At 53.1% G+C, this 16562-nt stretch overlaps 4 protein-coding genes across 4 annotated transcripts; 3 read left to right on the top strand and 1 right to left on the bottom strand.

Annotated features, from left to right (window-relative positions):
- Positions 1 to 1033: 1033 nt before the first annotated feature.
- Positions 1034 to 1750, top strand: CORC01_03917 (cutinase; the record flags this gene model as incomplete). The annotated part of the gene is made up of 1 exon (XM_022615566.1): positions 1034 to 1750. One exon carries the CDS (start codon positions 1034 to 1036, stop codon positions 1748 to 1750), a length of 717 nt encoding a protein of 238 aa, XP_022477985.1.
- Positions 1751 to 3807: 2057 nt separating this feature from the next.
- On the top strand, positions 3808 to 8070 carry CORC01_03916 (phospholipid-translocating P-type ATPase; the record flags this gene model as incomplete). Its single annotated transcript, XM_022615565.1, has 2 exons — positions 3808 to 7556; positions 7608 to 8070. The coding sequence occupies 2 exons, from the start codon at positions 3808 to 3810 to the stop codon at positions 8068 to 8070; spliced, it is 4212 nt and encodes a 1403-aa protein (XP_022477984.1).
- A 978-nt stretch (positions 8071 to 9048) lies between these two features.
- CORC01_03915 (uncharacterized protein) lies at positions 9049 to 11037 on the top strand (the record flags this gene model as incomplete). Its single annotated transcript, XM_022615564.1, has 5 exons — positions 9049 to 9257; positions 9327 to 9752; positions 9813 to 10526; positions 10589 to 10799; positions 10912 to 11037. The coding sequence occupies 5 exons, from the start codon at positions 9049 to 9051 to the stop codon at positions 11035 to 11037; spliced, it is 1686 nt and encodes a 561-aa protein (XP_022477983.1).
- A 2881-nt stretch (positions 11038 to 13918) lies between these two features.
- On the bottom strand, positions 13919 to 15716 carry CORC01_03914 (major facilitator superfamily transporter; the record flags this gene model as incomplete). The annotated part of the gene is made up of 2 exons (XM_022615563.1): positions 13919 to 15397; positions 15450 to 15716. 2 exons carry the CDS (start codon positions 15714 to 15716, stop codon positions 13919 to 13921), a joined length of 1746 nt encoding a protein of 581 aa, XP_022477982.1.
- Positions 15717 to 16562: the final 846 nt, after the last annotated feature.

Below are 16562 nucleotides of genomic sequence, written 5' to 3'. Positions count from 1 at the left end.
TTTCTTTTACTTTTCTAGCTTCCTCTGGGCATCCGGGGTGGAGAAGCTGTGCGCTTGCCTGTGTGTACCTTTGGGCGGCAGCAACCACAAAGATACATCACATCTCATTGACGCTTTCCTTCCGTTGGAGCCGATGAACATGGACCTTTGGCTGTTCGGTGGGCTGAATACGAGGCCACCCAAGGCCATCGCCTGCACGAGGCCCGAAGGATAGTGTTCTACGGCAAAATCCCCTGATCCCCTAGCCTTGTCGATCCCGTGTCGTTCTTTCAACAATATCTTCGAAACGGCGGTCCTCTTCCCAAAATGAACAAGGCATGAGGGGCTCTCGACCTTATCGGATTTAGGCTACCGAAGAGAAATCAAGCAGCCATGCCTCGGTCCACTCGATCCTCCTCCCGCCCATGGATTTCCGATAAACGACATCAACCAGGCTACATGCTAGATGTGCCAGTGCCAGGAGAATCCGGCGGTATGGTGTTCTGGAGTGGTCTTTCCGATAGCTTGGCTGCCGCCATCCTGGAGACCTGCGACCGTGCTCCTCCGGGAAGGGAGTAGTGTTTCCCAAAGCGGACAGACTTGCGATCTGGACAGTCCACATGCACCTGCGCCTCAGGAGATTCCATCGACCCCAGATGCATCTTACACACCAAGGGACACCTTTTGGGAGTGTCTCTTGCTTACTCGAGGTGATTCGAGAGATGCGACTGGCCGGGAGGTTTGGAGCTATGGGACGAAGGTGACTTGATGCGGAAACTTCAACAACGGCAGGGGAAACTTTGCACCAATCCTCATCTCAACACCAACCCAACGGTACGGCTTGACGTGCAGGAACTCTCTGTATAAAGGTTGCAGCCACACCCTCTGACGTTATTCATCCCATCATCATTATCAGCACTTCTCATTTTAAACGCAGCAATCAGCTCGCCATTTTCCAAGCCCCGGAGGCAGTCATTCTCTCTCGCGACGCTGTATTTCAGTCTGCTCTGTGAGCTTTTTGTCTTCGACCTTCAAACCTCTCCACATCACCACGATGAAGTTCTCCAACGTTCTCGCCCTTGTGTCCGCCGCGGCTGCGTTCCCTACGCTCTCCGAGCCTGTCCTTGACGAGGCCGACATTCGTAATATCGAGGCTCGCGATCTAGAAGCTCGCCAGCTCGGCCGCGTCGGTTCCGTTGCCAAAGAATTCTCTCAAGGTGGTTGCAAGGACGTCATCATGGTGTTCGCTCGTGGATCTACCGAGATCGGCAACATGGGAACCATCTGCGGTCCGCAGACCGCCAACAATGTCAAGGGCAACTTTCAGAGTGTGGCTGTTGAGGGAGTCGACTACGCGGCTGGTCTCGCTACCAACTTTCTGCCGGGCGGCGCCGACCCCGCCGGTGTCGCGGAGATGAAGAATATTATTGGCCAAGTCAACAGCCAATGCCCCAACTCCATGATGGTCGTGGGCGGTTACAGTCAAGGCGCCGCCGTCACTCATCGCGCAGTTGAGGACTTGCCCCAGGAACAAAAGGACCAGATTGTCGCAGCCTTCATGTTCGGCGACACCCAGAACACTCAGGACAAGGCCCAGATTCCCGACTTCCCCAAGTCCAAGACCAAGATCATCTGCGCCCCGGGAGATGCCGTCTGCAAAGGAACCCTCACCATCCTGCCGGCCCATCTTTCCTACGGCAGCCAAGCGGGCAAAATGGCTGACTTCATTACGCAGAAGCTCACCGCTGCTGGCGCTCAGAGGCGCAAGTAGACGAATATCACGATTGCATGTTGATGAGGCGGAACGAGGGGCATTTCATGAGCATCCATGTACGCTTGAGTTTGCATGCATTGAGCGGCGACCTTTTTTCTTCTTGTTTGTACTTCTCTCAACAGGCATTAGAGATATCCTTGTCTACACTTCAACAAGTGCTTAGGGAAAGGAACTCTCTGTGTCTGAAACAGTATATTGTTACTATGGCTCCTGGGTTGCTAATCTGGCGACGGAACACGCGGTGAGAGCTTGACATTTTTCTAGAAAGTTATGGTAGATCCTAGAAAGTTATGGGAGATGGGCAGCTAAGACACGCCCCAAACACTCGTTGATCGGTATGCGACAAGCAGAAGATTCTCCAAACCTTGTGCTCCATTATGAAAAACCATGTGATGCCTGTGACAGTTGAGGATTGACGGTCCCAGCTTTTCGGGACTTTATGAAGACGGGGATATGCTGGCAAGGTACCAGAGGCGGCTGGGGCCGAAGGTATGTTTCGCTTACATAAGTCCTCTCTCGATTAGCACCGTATCAGAGGCGCTGACTGGCTGCCCACAACCAGTCGCATTGGGCACAAAAATAGCCTTGCCCACTGTAAGCGATAGCTCCTTGCATTCCCCGTTACTTCTTCCTCCACGATGTACAAACTTCAATTGTCCCATCTCCCCGATGTCTCGTTTGTTTCCTCACCACCGGATCGCATACCAGGGCAAGTCAGATGGGACGATGGTATCATTCCATCGGCAATGCAAGAAACTCTCACCTGGAAATGATAAACACATGCCGATGGCGGCGGCGATTGGACCCCCCCGAGGCCGCCGTTCCTTTTCAAGGCGGCCATGAGGGTGCGCGATACTCCACCAATGTGCGACGTCTCGACATGGGATCTTGCCTGTTCAGCTTTCGCCCGAATTTCTGCTCTCGTATGACGCTCGCCGCCGTCGGGAAAAAGCTAAAGCGTCTGGTACTTTCAAGGCTGGGCGGCTGAAGACACCAGATGGCATCCGTGCTGCCTTTGTACCTCGGACGCCTTGTTTTCTCCGGCCGCGCAGAGCTCGATGGTGTCGGATCCGTGGGTCAAGAAGGACGGGGAAACATGATTGTCGCCAATACGCGGAGCCGCCTGGCAGATTTATTCCATGTGCCGATGCGCAGATCTACCTAAACAAGACGTCGAGATGGAACAAGGCCAAACGCTTCGGGTCCGGTTGGCCGGATCGCGGCTAGCGACGCTTCTAGCAGTGTGTCCGAAGCCAAGCAAAATGTTGGACGCAGTTCATCCCTGGCGTCAGCACGTTCCTTTCTTGGCGCTGTCGCGCGGTCGGCAGCCAACGTTGAGCTTTCGCTCAGCACCACATGAATTGCACGTGGGACAAGACTTCACCGGCAGCTGGGAGACGATGGCGTCGAGCTTCTTTTCAACTTTGGGAAAACCCTGAGTCGATTTCGATCAACCGTGAACGGTCTGGCTCCCCCTCGAGCCCATCGATCAAGTCCGCGAAGATACACATGCACTAACACCGATGCCCGCCACAAATGTCCATCAATGACCAGCGAGAACCCCCGGCCACTGTGCCCACCACGTGGGGAGATCAACGCGGGATAATGGTACCAACGTGGAATCCGTCCGCTAGTTTCTGCCCTGGGGAATCATCACTGATTGATATCTTTAGCAACAGATTACGCCTGCTGCCTCTAATTTCGCCAATTTTCCTTGGCAGCCCACCTTCGCGTGGGATGCAGGCCATTGATGACGAACTCGGTGTCCGCTGTTTCTTCTCCATCGCCACTCCCCATGGCTTTTTCTCTCCTGTCATCGAAACTGGCTGGGGAAACTGGAGAATGGCATTGCGCATAGTCGAACCCTCTTCTCTGCACGCCCGGCCTCATTGAAGAATTGAATGACCCCCAGTGCTGGGCTCGAGTCTGCTGCAGCCTTACGACTTCTGCTGGATCCGAACCGATGCGACTGCTCGATTTTCGCACGTAAATGATGCATCACGCAAGACGCGACTCTTGCAATAGTCACTTGCTCAATTCATGCCGCCGCTACGATGAACGAGAAACCGACCACCGAATCGCTATCTGCGGGCGATTCGCCGTCGCCTGGCCCCGATGAAGCCGCCGGCAAAGCGCGGTGGCTGGACGCCAATTCGAGGCGCGATGCTCTAATGTGGTGCAAGGGTGTATTCCACGCGGTCGTCCTGGGCCGAAAAACACTGCAGCCTTCGAAGAATGGCCGCATTATCCCACTGCAGCTGGACCAAGATGCGCCCCTGGCCGACGAACGACGGGGCGGCCATCCCTTCGTTTCCAACACCATCCGAACTTCCCGATATACCATTTATGACTTCATCCCAAAACAACTGCTCTTCCAGTTTTCCCGAATCGGCAATTTCTACTTTCTCTGTGTCGGCATACCCCAAACCGTGCCCGGACTCTCGACTACGGGAAATTTTACCACAATTTTGCCGCTGCTCTTTTTCGTTCTAGTCACTGTCGCAAAAGAGGGATACGACGACTTCAAGCGCCACCGGCTCGACAAGGTGGAGAATGCGGAAACAGCGCGCGTGCTCAAGCACTCGAAACATCGCAAGACTAGCCCGCAGACCTGGCAGTCCAAGCTTCGAAGCGCCCTCTCGCGGAACCACCAAGGACCGGACACTGGCCAAGAAGCAGCAGATGATGGACCCTGGATAACAACGAGGTGGTGTGATATCGAGATTGGCGACCTCATCAACTTACGGAGAGACAATCCGGTCCCTGCGGATATTGTGCTTCTCCATGCCGACGGCGAGAATGGCCTTGCTTACATCGAGACAATGGCTCTCGATGGTGAGACGAACCTCAAGAGTAAGCAAGTCTCGGCTGCTTTGGAGGGTTGTGATACTGTCGAGAAGATCCTGGCCTGCGATGCCGAGTTTGTGGTCGAGGACCCGAACCCTGATCTTTACAAATTCGATGGTAGAGTGACTGTCAACGGAAAGTCGCTGCCGCTGACGTCCGCCGAGGTCATCTACCGAGGGAGCATATTGAGAAATACGAGTTCTGCGATTGGTATCGTCGTCAACACTGGGGAGGAGTGCAAGATCCGCATGAATGCTAATCAGCACCCCAAGGCAAAGAAGCCCGCGTTAGAGACAGTGGCCAACAAGATTGTTGTTACACTCGCGCTCTATGTCGTTATCCTTTCCGTCGGCTGCTCTATGGGATACGTAATGTGGCAGCGGTCGCAGGAGCGAAGAACATGGTACCTTAAGGATGCCGAAGTCAAGTTCTACGAAATCATCATTGGTTTCATCATCCAGTTCAACAATGTCATTCCGCTGGCATTGTACGTCACTCTAGAGATCATCAAAGTTGGACAGCTACTCATGCTCAATTCCGATGTCGAGATGTACCATGCCGAGACAGACACTCCAGCTCGATGTAACACAAACACCATCCTCGAGAACTTGGGCCAGGTCGGCTACATCTTCACCGACAAAACGGGAACGCTGACGGAGAATGAGATGAAGTTCCGCAAACTAAGTATTGCTGGCACGGCTTGGCTCCATCAGCCGGATGTCGAAATTGCAGATGGAGACAGCGAAAATAATAGCTCTGTAGATACCCTGTCAGAAGCCAAGGGAATTCCACGGATATCAACCCAGCATATTCGAACCGACGCCATCGTCGACGACTACGTCCAATCTCCAACAACTCTCGGTAGGCCATCGATGGCTCGTTCACGGGCACCGTCTATCCGAAGATCCTCTTCCCAGTGGAGATCCACAGGCCGTCCGGACCATGTGCAACCCGACGTCACGACCACCGACCTTCTAGAGTTCATCGCTCTGAGGCCTCACTCTCTCTTCGCTAGAAGAGCCAGAGACTACATCCTTGCCATGGCCCTTTGCCATACTTGTCTCCCAGAAATCCGCCATGGCGAGGTGGAATACCAGTCTTCGTCTCCAGATGAGCTGGCCATGGTTCGGGCGGCACAGGAACTCGGCTACAGTGTCATTTCTCGGACATCATCAAACATCACCTTACGGCAGAGTTCCGACGCCGGCGATGCGGAGAAAGATATAACGTTCCAAATCTTGGATGTCATTGAGTTCAGCAGCCATCGGAAGAGAATGTCCATTGTCGTGCGATATCCCGATGGTCGTATTTGTATCATTTGCAAAGGTGCAGACTCGGTTATTATTCCAAGACTCAAGATGGCCAGCGTGGCTTTGCAAAAAGCCCAGGATGTGAGGAAAAGCGCAGAACTTGGACACGAGCTATTGCGAAAAAGTGAACAAAATGAGCCGAGAATCAGCATTGGGGGTCGGGCTAGCATGTCTTTGCGAAGAAGCATAGGCATCGCACGTAGTAACCCTGGCCCAAGTGTCCGGCCTCCTATGGATCGCAGCCAATCTCTCGAGACAAGTAAATTGCGTAAGTCGGGCGATCTATTGCGACCTTCAATCAGCATCCGTACGACATCATTCGAGTCGTCGTCAGGGTCTCCCACCCTTCCATATCACACCCCCGAGAAATTCGCCTTCCTCGACGACCCCGCCATTGCGGACGACTCGACCATCTTCACAAGATGTTTCAAGCATCTGGATGACTTTGCTACCGAAGGCTTGCGTACGCTACTTTTTGCCCAAAAGTTCATCTCTGAGCAGGACTACCTCGCCTGGAAGCAGACGTTCGACGCCGCGTCCACCAGCTTGACCGATCGCCAGGACAAGATCGAAGCTGCAGCAGAAACGATCGAGCAGTCCCTTAACCTCGTTGGTGCTTCGGCAATTGAAGACAAGCTTCAGCAAGGCGTTCCGGAAACCATCGACAAGCTGCGGAGGGCGAACATCAAGATCTGGATGTTAACAGGCGACAAACGCGAAACGGCCATCAACATTGCCCACTCGACTCGCATCTGCCAGCCAGTGTCCGACCTATACACCCTGGATGTTACTAAGGGAGACCTCGAGGGTCAACTCGTTGCACTCTCTGAAGACTTGCACTCTGGCTGTGTCCATAGTGTTGTTGTTATCGATGGCCAAACCCTCGCCACGATTGAAAAGTCTGATGACTTGACAGCTCAGTTCTACTCAGTGGTCCCCTTTGTAGACTCTGTCATTTGCTGTCGAGCTTCACCAGCGCAAAAGGCGCTCATGGTCACGACAGTCCGCTCTCAGCTCCGCAAGCAGAGAGGCCGCATGGGCCATGGCCTAACACTCGCCATCGGCGACGGCGCTAACGACTTGGCAATGATCTCTGCGAGTCACGTCGGCGTTGGCATCTCCGGGAAGGAGGGTCTGCAAGCTGCCCGAGTGGCTGACTACGCCATCGCGCAATTCAGATACCTCCAACGGCTACTACTCGTCCACGGGCGATGGAATTATGTTCGCACAGCCAAGTTTATCTTGTGTACTTTCTGGAAGGAGATGTTCTTCTACCTACCCACTGCCCTGTACCAGCGGTACAATGGGTATACAGGAACATCATTGTACGAATCGGCCAGTTTGACTGTCTTCAACACGCTCTTTACCAGCCTGTGCGTCATCTGTCCAGGAATCTGGGATCAGGACCTCAGCGCCGACACTCTGCTTGCCGTTCCCGAGCTGTATGTGTACGGCCAGCGAAACATGGGCCTGAACCTGGCAAAGTATGCTGGTTGGATGTTATCAGCGGCCATCCAAGGTGTATTGGCTTACTGGGGCGTCTGGGCGGGCTATGTCTGGTTCGCAAGCTCGAGCGATCAAGGCCTATACGCCGTCGGTAATCTTGCATTTACCCTTGGCGTTATCTGGATCAACTATAAGTGCTTGTAAGTTGACGGATCATACCTTGATGAAGATTGAGACTAACTGTATCCTAGCATTCTCGAGACGCACCACAAGTCAGGCATAGTATTGGGATGCTTTCTCCTCACCTTTTCCGGATGGTGGGCCTGGCAAGGGATCTTGTCATCAATCTACACCCGCACCCCGTCGATTTACGCGGTGCGAGACGGCTTCTCAAAGACGTTTGGTCGGGATTGGACTTGGTGGCTGACGTTAATTGTGATGATTACCCTCTTCATCCTCATGGAGACCATCTTCCGCACCTTGCAACGATCCCTCATCCTCGCGGGGATGTGGAGATGGCCTTGGGTTCGCAAAGAGGATGACGTTTGTGCGGACGAATGGCGTTTGGAGCTGTGGCAGGAGCTTGAGAAGGACCCTGCTGTTAGGGAGAGGCTGAGGAGGTTAGCGCGTGATGAGGATGAAGAAGAAGAGGTGGACGTGGATGCTTGCGAAGGCGGGGTTGAAGTTGATGGCGAGTCTGAGAGGGCGGCTTGAGTCATTGCTTTGCGAGAGATACCCATTCTGTTCTATCCGCAACTTGAATTGCTCAAATACCTTGGTCATTCCGCAATATACCACATGCCAATTTTTGTCCAGCGCAAGAAAAAGAAATCATGAAACCGAAGAAGAGACATATATCCCTACTATGTGCTATTTCTGGCCAGCGACTGGCCGCCCTGGAGCCCCCCATCCCGGCAATCTCCTCCAGTGGAACTCCGATAATTGAGCATTTGAGATTCCAGCTCTGTTTACCACCGCGTGTTGCCTTGTGGGAATCATGACCACGCTTCTGCTCCATAGCCAGCGTCCCTTGCCGCGGAATGGCCCTTTGGAATCGAGATCAACGTGCTGATACCGACTCTTTCTACTATCTCGAGGTGGGCCTTGGCCGGTGGGTGTGAACGCGACGGTCAGCCAACGGCAGTGGATTAGATTCAATAGGGGCATTTACCCGCTCGTCGACCTGGAGATGCATGATACTGCGAGTAAACGCCCATGGGGCTCCATGGCACTTTTTTCCCGCTAGGTTGGAGGTACGCCGAATTCTATTATCAAACGAGGTACAGAAGGAGCACGCACGGCCTTGAAGGTGATGTGGAGGATGGTCCATTTGTACAGCCATGCTGATGCCGGTGCTGCCGCCGAAACCGATTGCTCACACCGGATCCGAGTGCCCCACACGGAGCAGCACCGGCTCAGCTTCAGAAGTTGGCGGAGGACAGTGCACCGCTTTGGTGGATGCCACGGCCACAGCCAATCATTTACGACCAATTGCGACAAACCGGGACTGAACTAGTCCGATTCGCATCTGACAGGTGAAGTGTCTGGTTGGTCGGGCGCCGCCATTAGCATTAAACCTTGTCGTGTTTCTCCTGTGTTCGAATTGAAGACGCGAAGTTACAAGCTTGCTTCATACTTCTAAGAAGCACCTTCTACCGGTGTTCATTCCATTGTCCTGGGATTCCAGACGCCATGCTCAGCATCCTGGGGCTCGATAATGGCTTCGTGCCCTCAGCGGCACTGCTCGCTGCTATCCTTGTGATCCTGTACCTCGCCTATCTCATCAGATCTCCCGTGACAATGGACCCGAAAGAGCCGCCGCTGGTGCGACCGGCAGTACCCTTCGTCGGACACATTATTGGCCTCTTTCAACACTCGTGGGAGTATCTCGACATGGTCTAGTGAGTGTCCCGCCAATCTCCCTTGCATCACGATGCGCGTACCTCCCGTCACTAAACCACCACCGCCAGTGCAAAGTCGAAAGCTCCGATGTTCACTCTTCCCATGCTAGGAGGCAAGATGTACGTCATAACTGAACCAGAACTTGTACAAGCAGCACTCCGCAATCGCTCCCTCAGCTTTGACCCGTTCCTGAGGGACCTTATCAAAGGAATGGCTGGCGCCAGCGCGCAAACTATGAAGGCGTGGGATGACCCCGCCTTTTATGGTCCTTGGGTCAAGATCATCTACGGGGGGATGGCAGGGCAATCGCTACTCGGACTCAACGTCTCGGCCGTGGGAGGAATAGCAGCTGTATTGAATGAGATTGGCGACGACATGGAAATCGCAGACTTGTACAAGTGGACCCGAGAGGTGTTCACCCTGGCCAGCACGGATTCGCTGTACGGGAGCAAGAACCCGCTGCGTGCGGATAAGAAACTCATCGCGGCGTACTGGTGAGAGCACCTTCCAAGATGATCCTACCTGACGCGAGAGAAGTGGTCTGACTGCAGTAGGGACTATGAAACGGACGTCAACAAGCTCATGCTCGGCATCTTCCCATCTCTCGTCGCACCCCGCGGCTACCGCGGACAAGCCCTCATACAACAGGCCTTTACGTCCTTCTTCGACTCGCAGCTCCACGAGGGCGCCGACGTGCCCTCCCTCGTCAAATACCGCCGCAGGCTGAGCGCGAGCTTCGACATGCCTCCGTCGGAAGCCGCCAAGATCGAGTTGATGTTCCTCCACGGCGCCATCTCCAACACGTTTCCCGCCTTTTACTGGTTCTTCACGCGCGTCTTTAGCCAACCCAAGCTTCTTTTGCGACTTCGCGAAGAGGTGCAGTGCGTTATTGAGGAGAAGGCGACTGTCACTGTGGATGCGAAGGAGAAGAGAGTCTTTGTTCTGCACATTGAAAAGCTCGAGGAGAAGTGCCCGCTGCTCATGTCGTGTTTCCGGGAGACGCATCGGCTGTACGCTATGGGCGTCTTGGCGAGGAAGGTCATGGCTGATACGACGATCTCTGACGGGAAGATGAGCTACGTCGTGAAGAAGGATTGGCAGATTTCCGCGCCGCAAAGGATTCTGCAGACTAGCTTCGAGATTTGGGGGGATGATGCGTTGGATTTCATAGGGGATAGGTTCTTGAAGGTCGCTGAAGAGAGGGGGGAGGCAGTTGTCAATGTCGCCGTGAGAGGTTTCCTTGCCTTTGGCGGAGGAAAGCACATTTGGTAAGTTACTCCCACAATCATTTGGTTCGACGAGGGTGTCAATGGCTGACAATGGCGTAAAGTGCCGGCCGGTATCTCGCGAGCGGTGAGCTACTGGGATCCCTCGCACTCCTGGTCGCCGGCTTTGACGTCACCAATTTGGATGGCGATGCGCTCACTGTTCCCGAGGTCACGTCTGTGCCTGTGACTGGATCACTTGGCAAGCCGGTGCCTGGCAGCGACCTCGGTGGGCGGATGCGCAGGAGGACGGGGTGGGAAGATGTCCAATGGAAAGTGATTGCATGATTTGACGGCTGCCTATTATGAACGAAACACATGCTAGGTCTCTGCTCAGGTAAGAGTAGAGACTAGGAGGGCGTTACCTTTATCAATATCATCAACACAGATCGGAAGACTGAGAGGTCGTCTCGAGAAACTGAAGAAAACCATCTACGCCATCGAATCCAGTGTAGACAGCAACAACAAGGCCAACGCAGCTCGGCTCGATGAGCTTAAGAGCGACATCAAGTAAAAAATTACTGCCTTGCATATATCGCGCAAGATTCGCGCAAATATTTGGAAGCACATAAGGCCCATTTGAATCATTTGATGTAAGAGTGCGCCTTCCTCCTTCTCTAGAACGGATGCTTTCTTCAATACTACGCTCAAAGTGATGCTGCATTGCGAAGCGGATGGTGTAGGCGAGGAAGAGGCCAAGCCTTGCTTGACATACTGAATGTGGTTGGGCACATACCCGTGCAACAATGACCAAAGGTGTGGGATTTTAAATTCTGTCCCGCATTTTTTATGATTTTTACTTGGTCATGCTATCACCAAAGCGTCAACAGATGCCTCACTTGGTGGTGGTGAGTTGCTTCTTGAACTCTATACAGTCGTTAGCGCTAAAGACTATGCAAAGTATTCATCGATCAATTATTTTGAGCCCAATGTCTACATGTCTCCCGAAGAGATCACGTTGCATGAACCGGTCCATGGGGATTGGCTTGCTGAGGTAAAAACAGAAAGAGGAAACGGTGACACCGATATCTGGTTCGACAACCTTTGCTTTCAAATGTATGAACACCATTGGTAACAGGTGATAGAAATCTGGGCATATACCTTTCCTCGTGACGAAGTTGTCCTCTGCAACGCGAAGTAGGTCGGTAATCTAAAGGGAGAACTGGTCTCGAAGAAAGCGTGGCCCCTTACTCAACTATATCCACCTACGTTAGGCAAGAGCAAGTTTGTGTGTCGAAATGCCTCAATGACCGGCCATCATCATAGGTGACGTATGAGCAAAGCGTATCGCCATATCTTTGACCAAGTGCCCTCAACTCCTGAGAAAGACGAGCGTTCGTGACTTGCTCATTCTCATTCACCCGCAAGACCAGCAGGGTCCATTCAAATACCAGTAACACGCAGCGTTTCAAAGCGTTCCTCGTTCCCAAAATTGGTGTTCCTCGTGTGCCAAGATTATTCGGAGGGCGGTCGTGAAAGGAAAGGGAAGTCACGGCTTGGCTCTTTGGCTAGAGCCGAAGAAGCCACCTCTTTGCACTGGCTACAGCTTGCAAGCTGAAGTCCTCCAGAGATCCCCCAATTCTGTGATATCGTCCTCATTTGCATTTTTGAATGCTTGGCGGATAGAAAATGACGATATCGTGATTGTGGACAAAGTCGGGCAACCGCTTCGGAGCAGATTCATTCCCAAGTTTCACTGAATGTCTTATCCTGGTAAATTCTCCGGAAGATAAATGACACTGGGCGTGGCATGTAGATTTCAACAGTGTCCATTAATCGCATGATGCGAAGCAGCAACTCATCTGGTGTTCGTATCATCAGACTCTTATGATATGACTACGGCGTAGATTGAGATCGAATGGGACCTCTTAGCTCAATGGTTGATGAGTATGAAAGTGTTTTGCGTTATGTCCCTTATAGCTATGGGATTGATGTCGTCATTGGAAGCTTCGGGCGGTGCATGAGCCTCATTCACAGCGATTTGACCTGAACATGCCATATCTGGTGATTCAGGATGAGAACTGGAGTCTTTGGCTAAACGGTCAGCAGGCTTCTTCTTTTTATTGCGGTTTCCAACACTGTCTTTGGCTGAGCGATAGAGTGTGATGAGCCCGGGGTTGGCGAAAGTCATCTTGGTGGTTAGACGTCAAGAATGGGTCATTACTGAGTCTTAGGGAGGTAAATTCAATTTGACAACTGAAGCCGATCTGCAAATGATTGGATCATGGAGAGGTCGCTGGCTCACATGAACAAATAGCATAGCTCCTGGGGAAAGGTAGACTTATTGTCTCATTACCCATACTGTCACTCTCAGGCCAACATGGTCCCGAAACCGCCACCAAATTTACACTGAGCTTATGCGTCGTGCTGTCGTTCCTGATTGCTTCTCATTCAGCGCGATCCTTGGTAGCAGCAACAGAGAAATAGATCTGTCGGAGGGTACTGAAGAGAGAGGCTTTTCTTCTCCCGATAGACTTGAATCAGATATTCGTGTAACCCCATAACAGGGTCAATGGAATCTTTTCCAATTCCGGTTGGAGCATTTACGGTATTTTGAAGCCACCACACTGCAAAGTTCCATTGGCTGCACCCTGCCATTGATGCCAACGGCTGCACATGACTTCAGCATCACAATAGTCTATCACGGTACTATATCAATGAGCAGAAACAGTTATTGTGCGAGACAATTCCAAGGCCAAGAATGGGATCGGTCATGCATGCGGATGCGGACTGAGATTCCAAGAGAGGAGAATCTTGACCCCCGCGTCTGTTTATAGATGCTGCTGTGAAGTTTACGTTGGACGCAAGTCCTAGTCCGCCATCTTTGTCGAGGTTGACACCACATCTTCTAGAACGCAATTAAAACATGCGGTGAAGAGAGGTCGCATAGTTGCCGTTGGGACCGGGGTGCCTCAGCGACTGCAGGTCAAAGGCAAACAATCAACTTGCGGCGCAGAGCCATGCGGCCAGGATGAAGCATCGGAGCTTCCCCCAAAGGGTATCGGAGAGGGGCCACCGAATGCAAAAAAAGGTAATTTGGAAGCAGGTTCAGTCTCCTGGCCATATATAACCGAGATTTGAGGTGGAGCGGAATGATCAGTCCGCTAGCGAGAGAGCTTGCGTTCTTGGTTATGTCTCTCCCTCCTCTGGAATGCAGCAAGTGCTTCTCGAAGGAATTTGATCGTCTCTCTAATGCGTTCAGCTGCGTGTCCACCGCCGTTGTGGCGCACCTGAACTCGCGGCCACAGTCTCGATTCGTCACGTCTTGGACTAACACGTAAAATTGAGACAAAATCAAGGACCTAGAAAGCTTTTTCTTAAAAAAAAAATAACAAAAAGAGAACTTTTACATTTGGTGGTGAGACCTGTGAAATCTAAACTTAGACATACGAAACCTATCTCTTCTCGATGTTCGCATCATTCCCATTCGCGACGGCAGCCTCAGCCTCTGACTTTCCAGCCGTAGAGGGCTCGGCCCTGCCGACGATCTCTGAGCTGCGGAAGAATACTATCACAATCGTAAGAGAAGTGATGCCGAGCGCAAAGTTCATCCAGTTGGCGGCCCGTAGCCCGTCCAACGACGGCTGGTCCCACTCCAACATCGGGCCCGCTTCCTCAACCGATACACCCCTGGCCTTTGCCATGATGGCTGTCTGGACGGCTGTGGAGATGGCCAGGCCGATAGACCGGCCAACTTGACCCACAGAGTTGACCAGCGCGCCGCCAAGAGCTTGATCCTCTTGGGGCAGGGCCTTTGAGACAAACAAGATCAGGGTAGGCCATGCCATATCCGCGCCGATGACTGACAGGATCATAGCAGGTAGTCCATAGGCGAAGTATGATGTGCTCGTAGGGATTGGTGCTGCGAAGAGCAAACACGCGATGGAGACTGAGACGTTGCCGCATACGAGGAGGATGTAAGTAGGCACACGTGAGATGAGGAGCGCAGCAGCCCAGGCCACCATGATCCCACCGATACCGGTAGGAAGAAAGTAGAGCGTTGTCGTGAGGATGGACCTAGCCTGGTAGTCCTGGTAAAAATAGGTTGCAAAGATGAGAAAGTTGTTGAATGAGGCGAAGAACATGGCCATGATGGCGAGCGCGGCGCAGAACTTGCCGCTGTGGAAGATGGAAGTCTTCATGAGGGGTAGGCGATCTGTCTTGAACTCGAGGTAACGCTGCCAGAACCAGAAGACGCCCATAATGATGAAAGAGACGACAATCAGGACCGAGATCCAAGGCGTTCTCCAGCCAACCACGTTGCCCTCGGTCAGAGCCAACATGAGAGCGAGAAGGCCGACGGTAATCAAACCACCACCGATCCAGTCGACGGATTTTCTTACGCTGGCACCCTTCTCTGGCAACATGGGTACGACTGGAGGGATGAAGAAGACGCCCGCGACTGCAACTAGGCCTGCGAGGATAGCCATGACGCCAAACACCCACTTCCAGTTGGCATACTCGGCGATGAAGCCAGAGAGAATGGTGCCAAAGGTGCTTCCTAGGGGCACACCAGCTCCGTAGGCGACGAAAGCATACGTCTTTGCCCTTCCGGGAGGGAATGTTGTTCCAAGGATTCCGATAGCTGTTGGTACGTTGGCGGCGGCGCCCAGACCTTGTAAGCCGCGGAAGACGTTGAAGGCGATCTCGTTAGGGATGAATGGGTTGGCAATGGTCATGACGGCGAGCCAGGCAGTTCCCGCAATGAAGATGATACGCTTGTCGTAGATGTCGGCGATACGGCCCCAGAGGAGGAGAAAGCACCCGAAGGTGAGAGAGTAGGCTGAGACAATCCATTGGAGACGTGACTCTGGGATGCCAATGTCTCGACCGATCGTGGGGAGAATGATGACCACGGCCTGTACTGATAGAGTCTGCATGTGGTTGTTAGAGAGGCCGGAAGATCTTATGTCCTTGATTACATACGTTCATGAAGCTTGCGCCGCTGACGGTGGTGACAAGAGCGATGCTACGGGCCTTGGACATGCCCTGCTTCTCTGGCCCGCTGCTAATGCTGCTGGACTCATCGTCGGTTTGGAAACCTTGACTAGACATGACTCCTGATGTTGGGACATCTTTCTCAGAGTCTGTCAAGTCCCCAATGTTGTGGGTGATAATGATCTCGACGTCCTTCTCCTCGCAGATTGGAATCGTCGCGTGAGGCGCGTACTTGTCGTCTTGTAAGCCGCTCATCTTGCCACTAGTCTCTCTTGAATGGGGGTGAGAAGACGAAGAAGGATGCGAGAGGGCTAGGTGTTTTGAAAGCTCAAAGAATGTTGTTCTGCTGGGTGAAGCTATCTGTTGAATATCGCGCGAGGGACTTCACCTTTTGTATACAAGATCATGATGTGGATGCATACCCCGGCCCCGGCAATGTTTGCTCACTTCCCTCCCAACGGAGAGAGCGCCCCTCCTCTACCGCCGAACAACCCCAGTCAGGACTGAGTTGCTGTGGGTTGCAGATGAAGCTGGCAGTGGAGATCACCAAGAAGATGTTGGATCCTTTTTTTTCTGTGATGTGCTCGACTAGGCTCGCCCTGGCCTAGACGGATGGAGCCCCGCGAGCCAGTGGGATGGGATTCGCGCACATCTCGAGACATGCGGAATCTCAACCCCGGAGGCGGACTAGACACAGGTGGTAGATGATTGCGAGCACCGCCCTTGTGGCCGTCCCCCCCCCCTGGCGCCCCCATGTCCGTCTTCCGGGAGAGGCTTCCGGGTAATGTTCCGGCGCGGCGGGTGAGACCTGGGAGACCACATCCTTGCGCGGCGAAAGGGGCCCGTGAGGAATGAGCATCACCCTTCCAGTCGGCAGAAAAAGAAGTTTGGCGCTGACCCGCGGCCATGGCCTAGCCTCGCCGTTGCTTTCTTTCGCAAGTCAAAGTGCTTCGCTCACGGGAGGATGTACGGAGCTCATGTCGGTAGATTTTGCTTGCCGCGACTTGCTCAGGAGGAGAACTGCAACGCTCGTCCGACTACGGAACAAGGCACTTGTTGATCTCTCGAGTCTTATCGCCGCCAGTTTGGTTGGAGAGGGAA

Source organism: Colletotrichum orchidophilum (genome assembly GCF_001831195.1).
Source record: "Colletotrichum orchidophilum strain IMI 309357 chromosome Unknown Scaffold_24.1, whole genome shotgun sequence".
Lineage (NCBI taxonomy): Eukaryota > Fungi > Ascomycota > Sordariomycetes > Glomerellales > Glomerellaceae > Colletotrichum > Colletotrichum orchidophilum.
The sequence above is the reverse complement of the archived record's forward strand: the minus strand, read 5'-3'. Positions and strand labels throughout refer to the sequence as shown.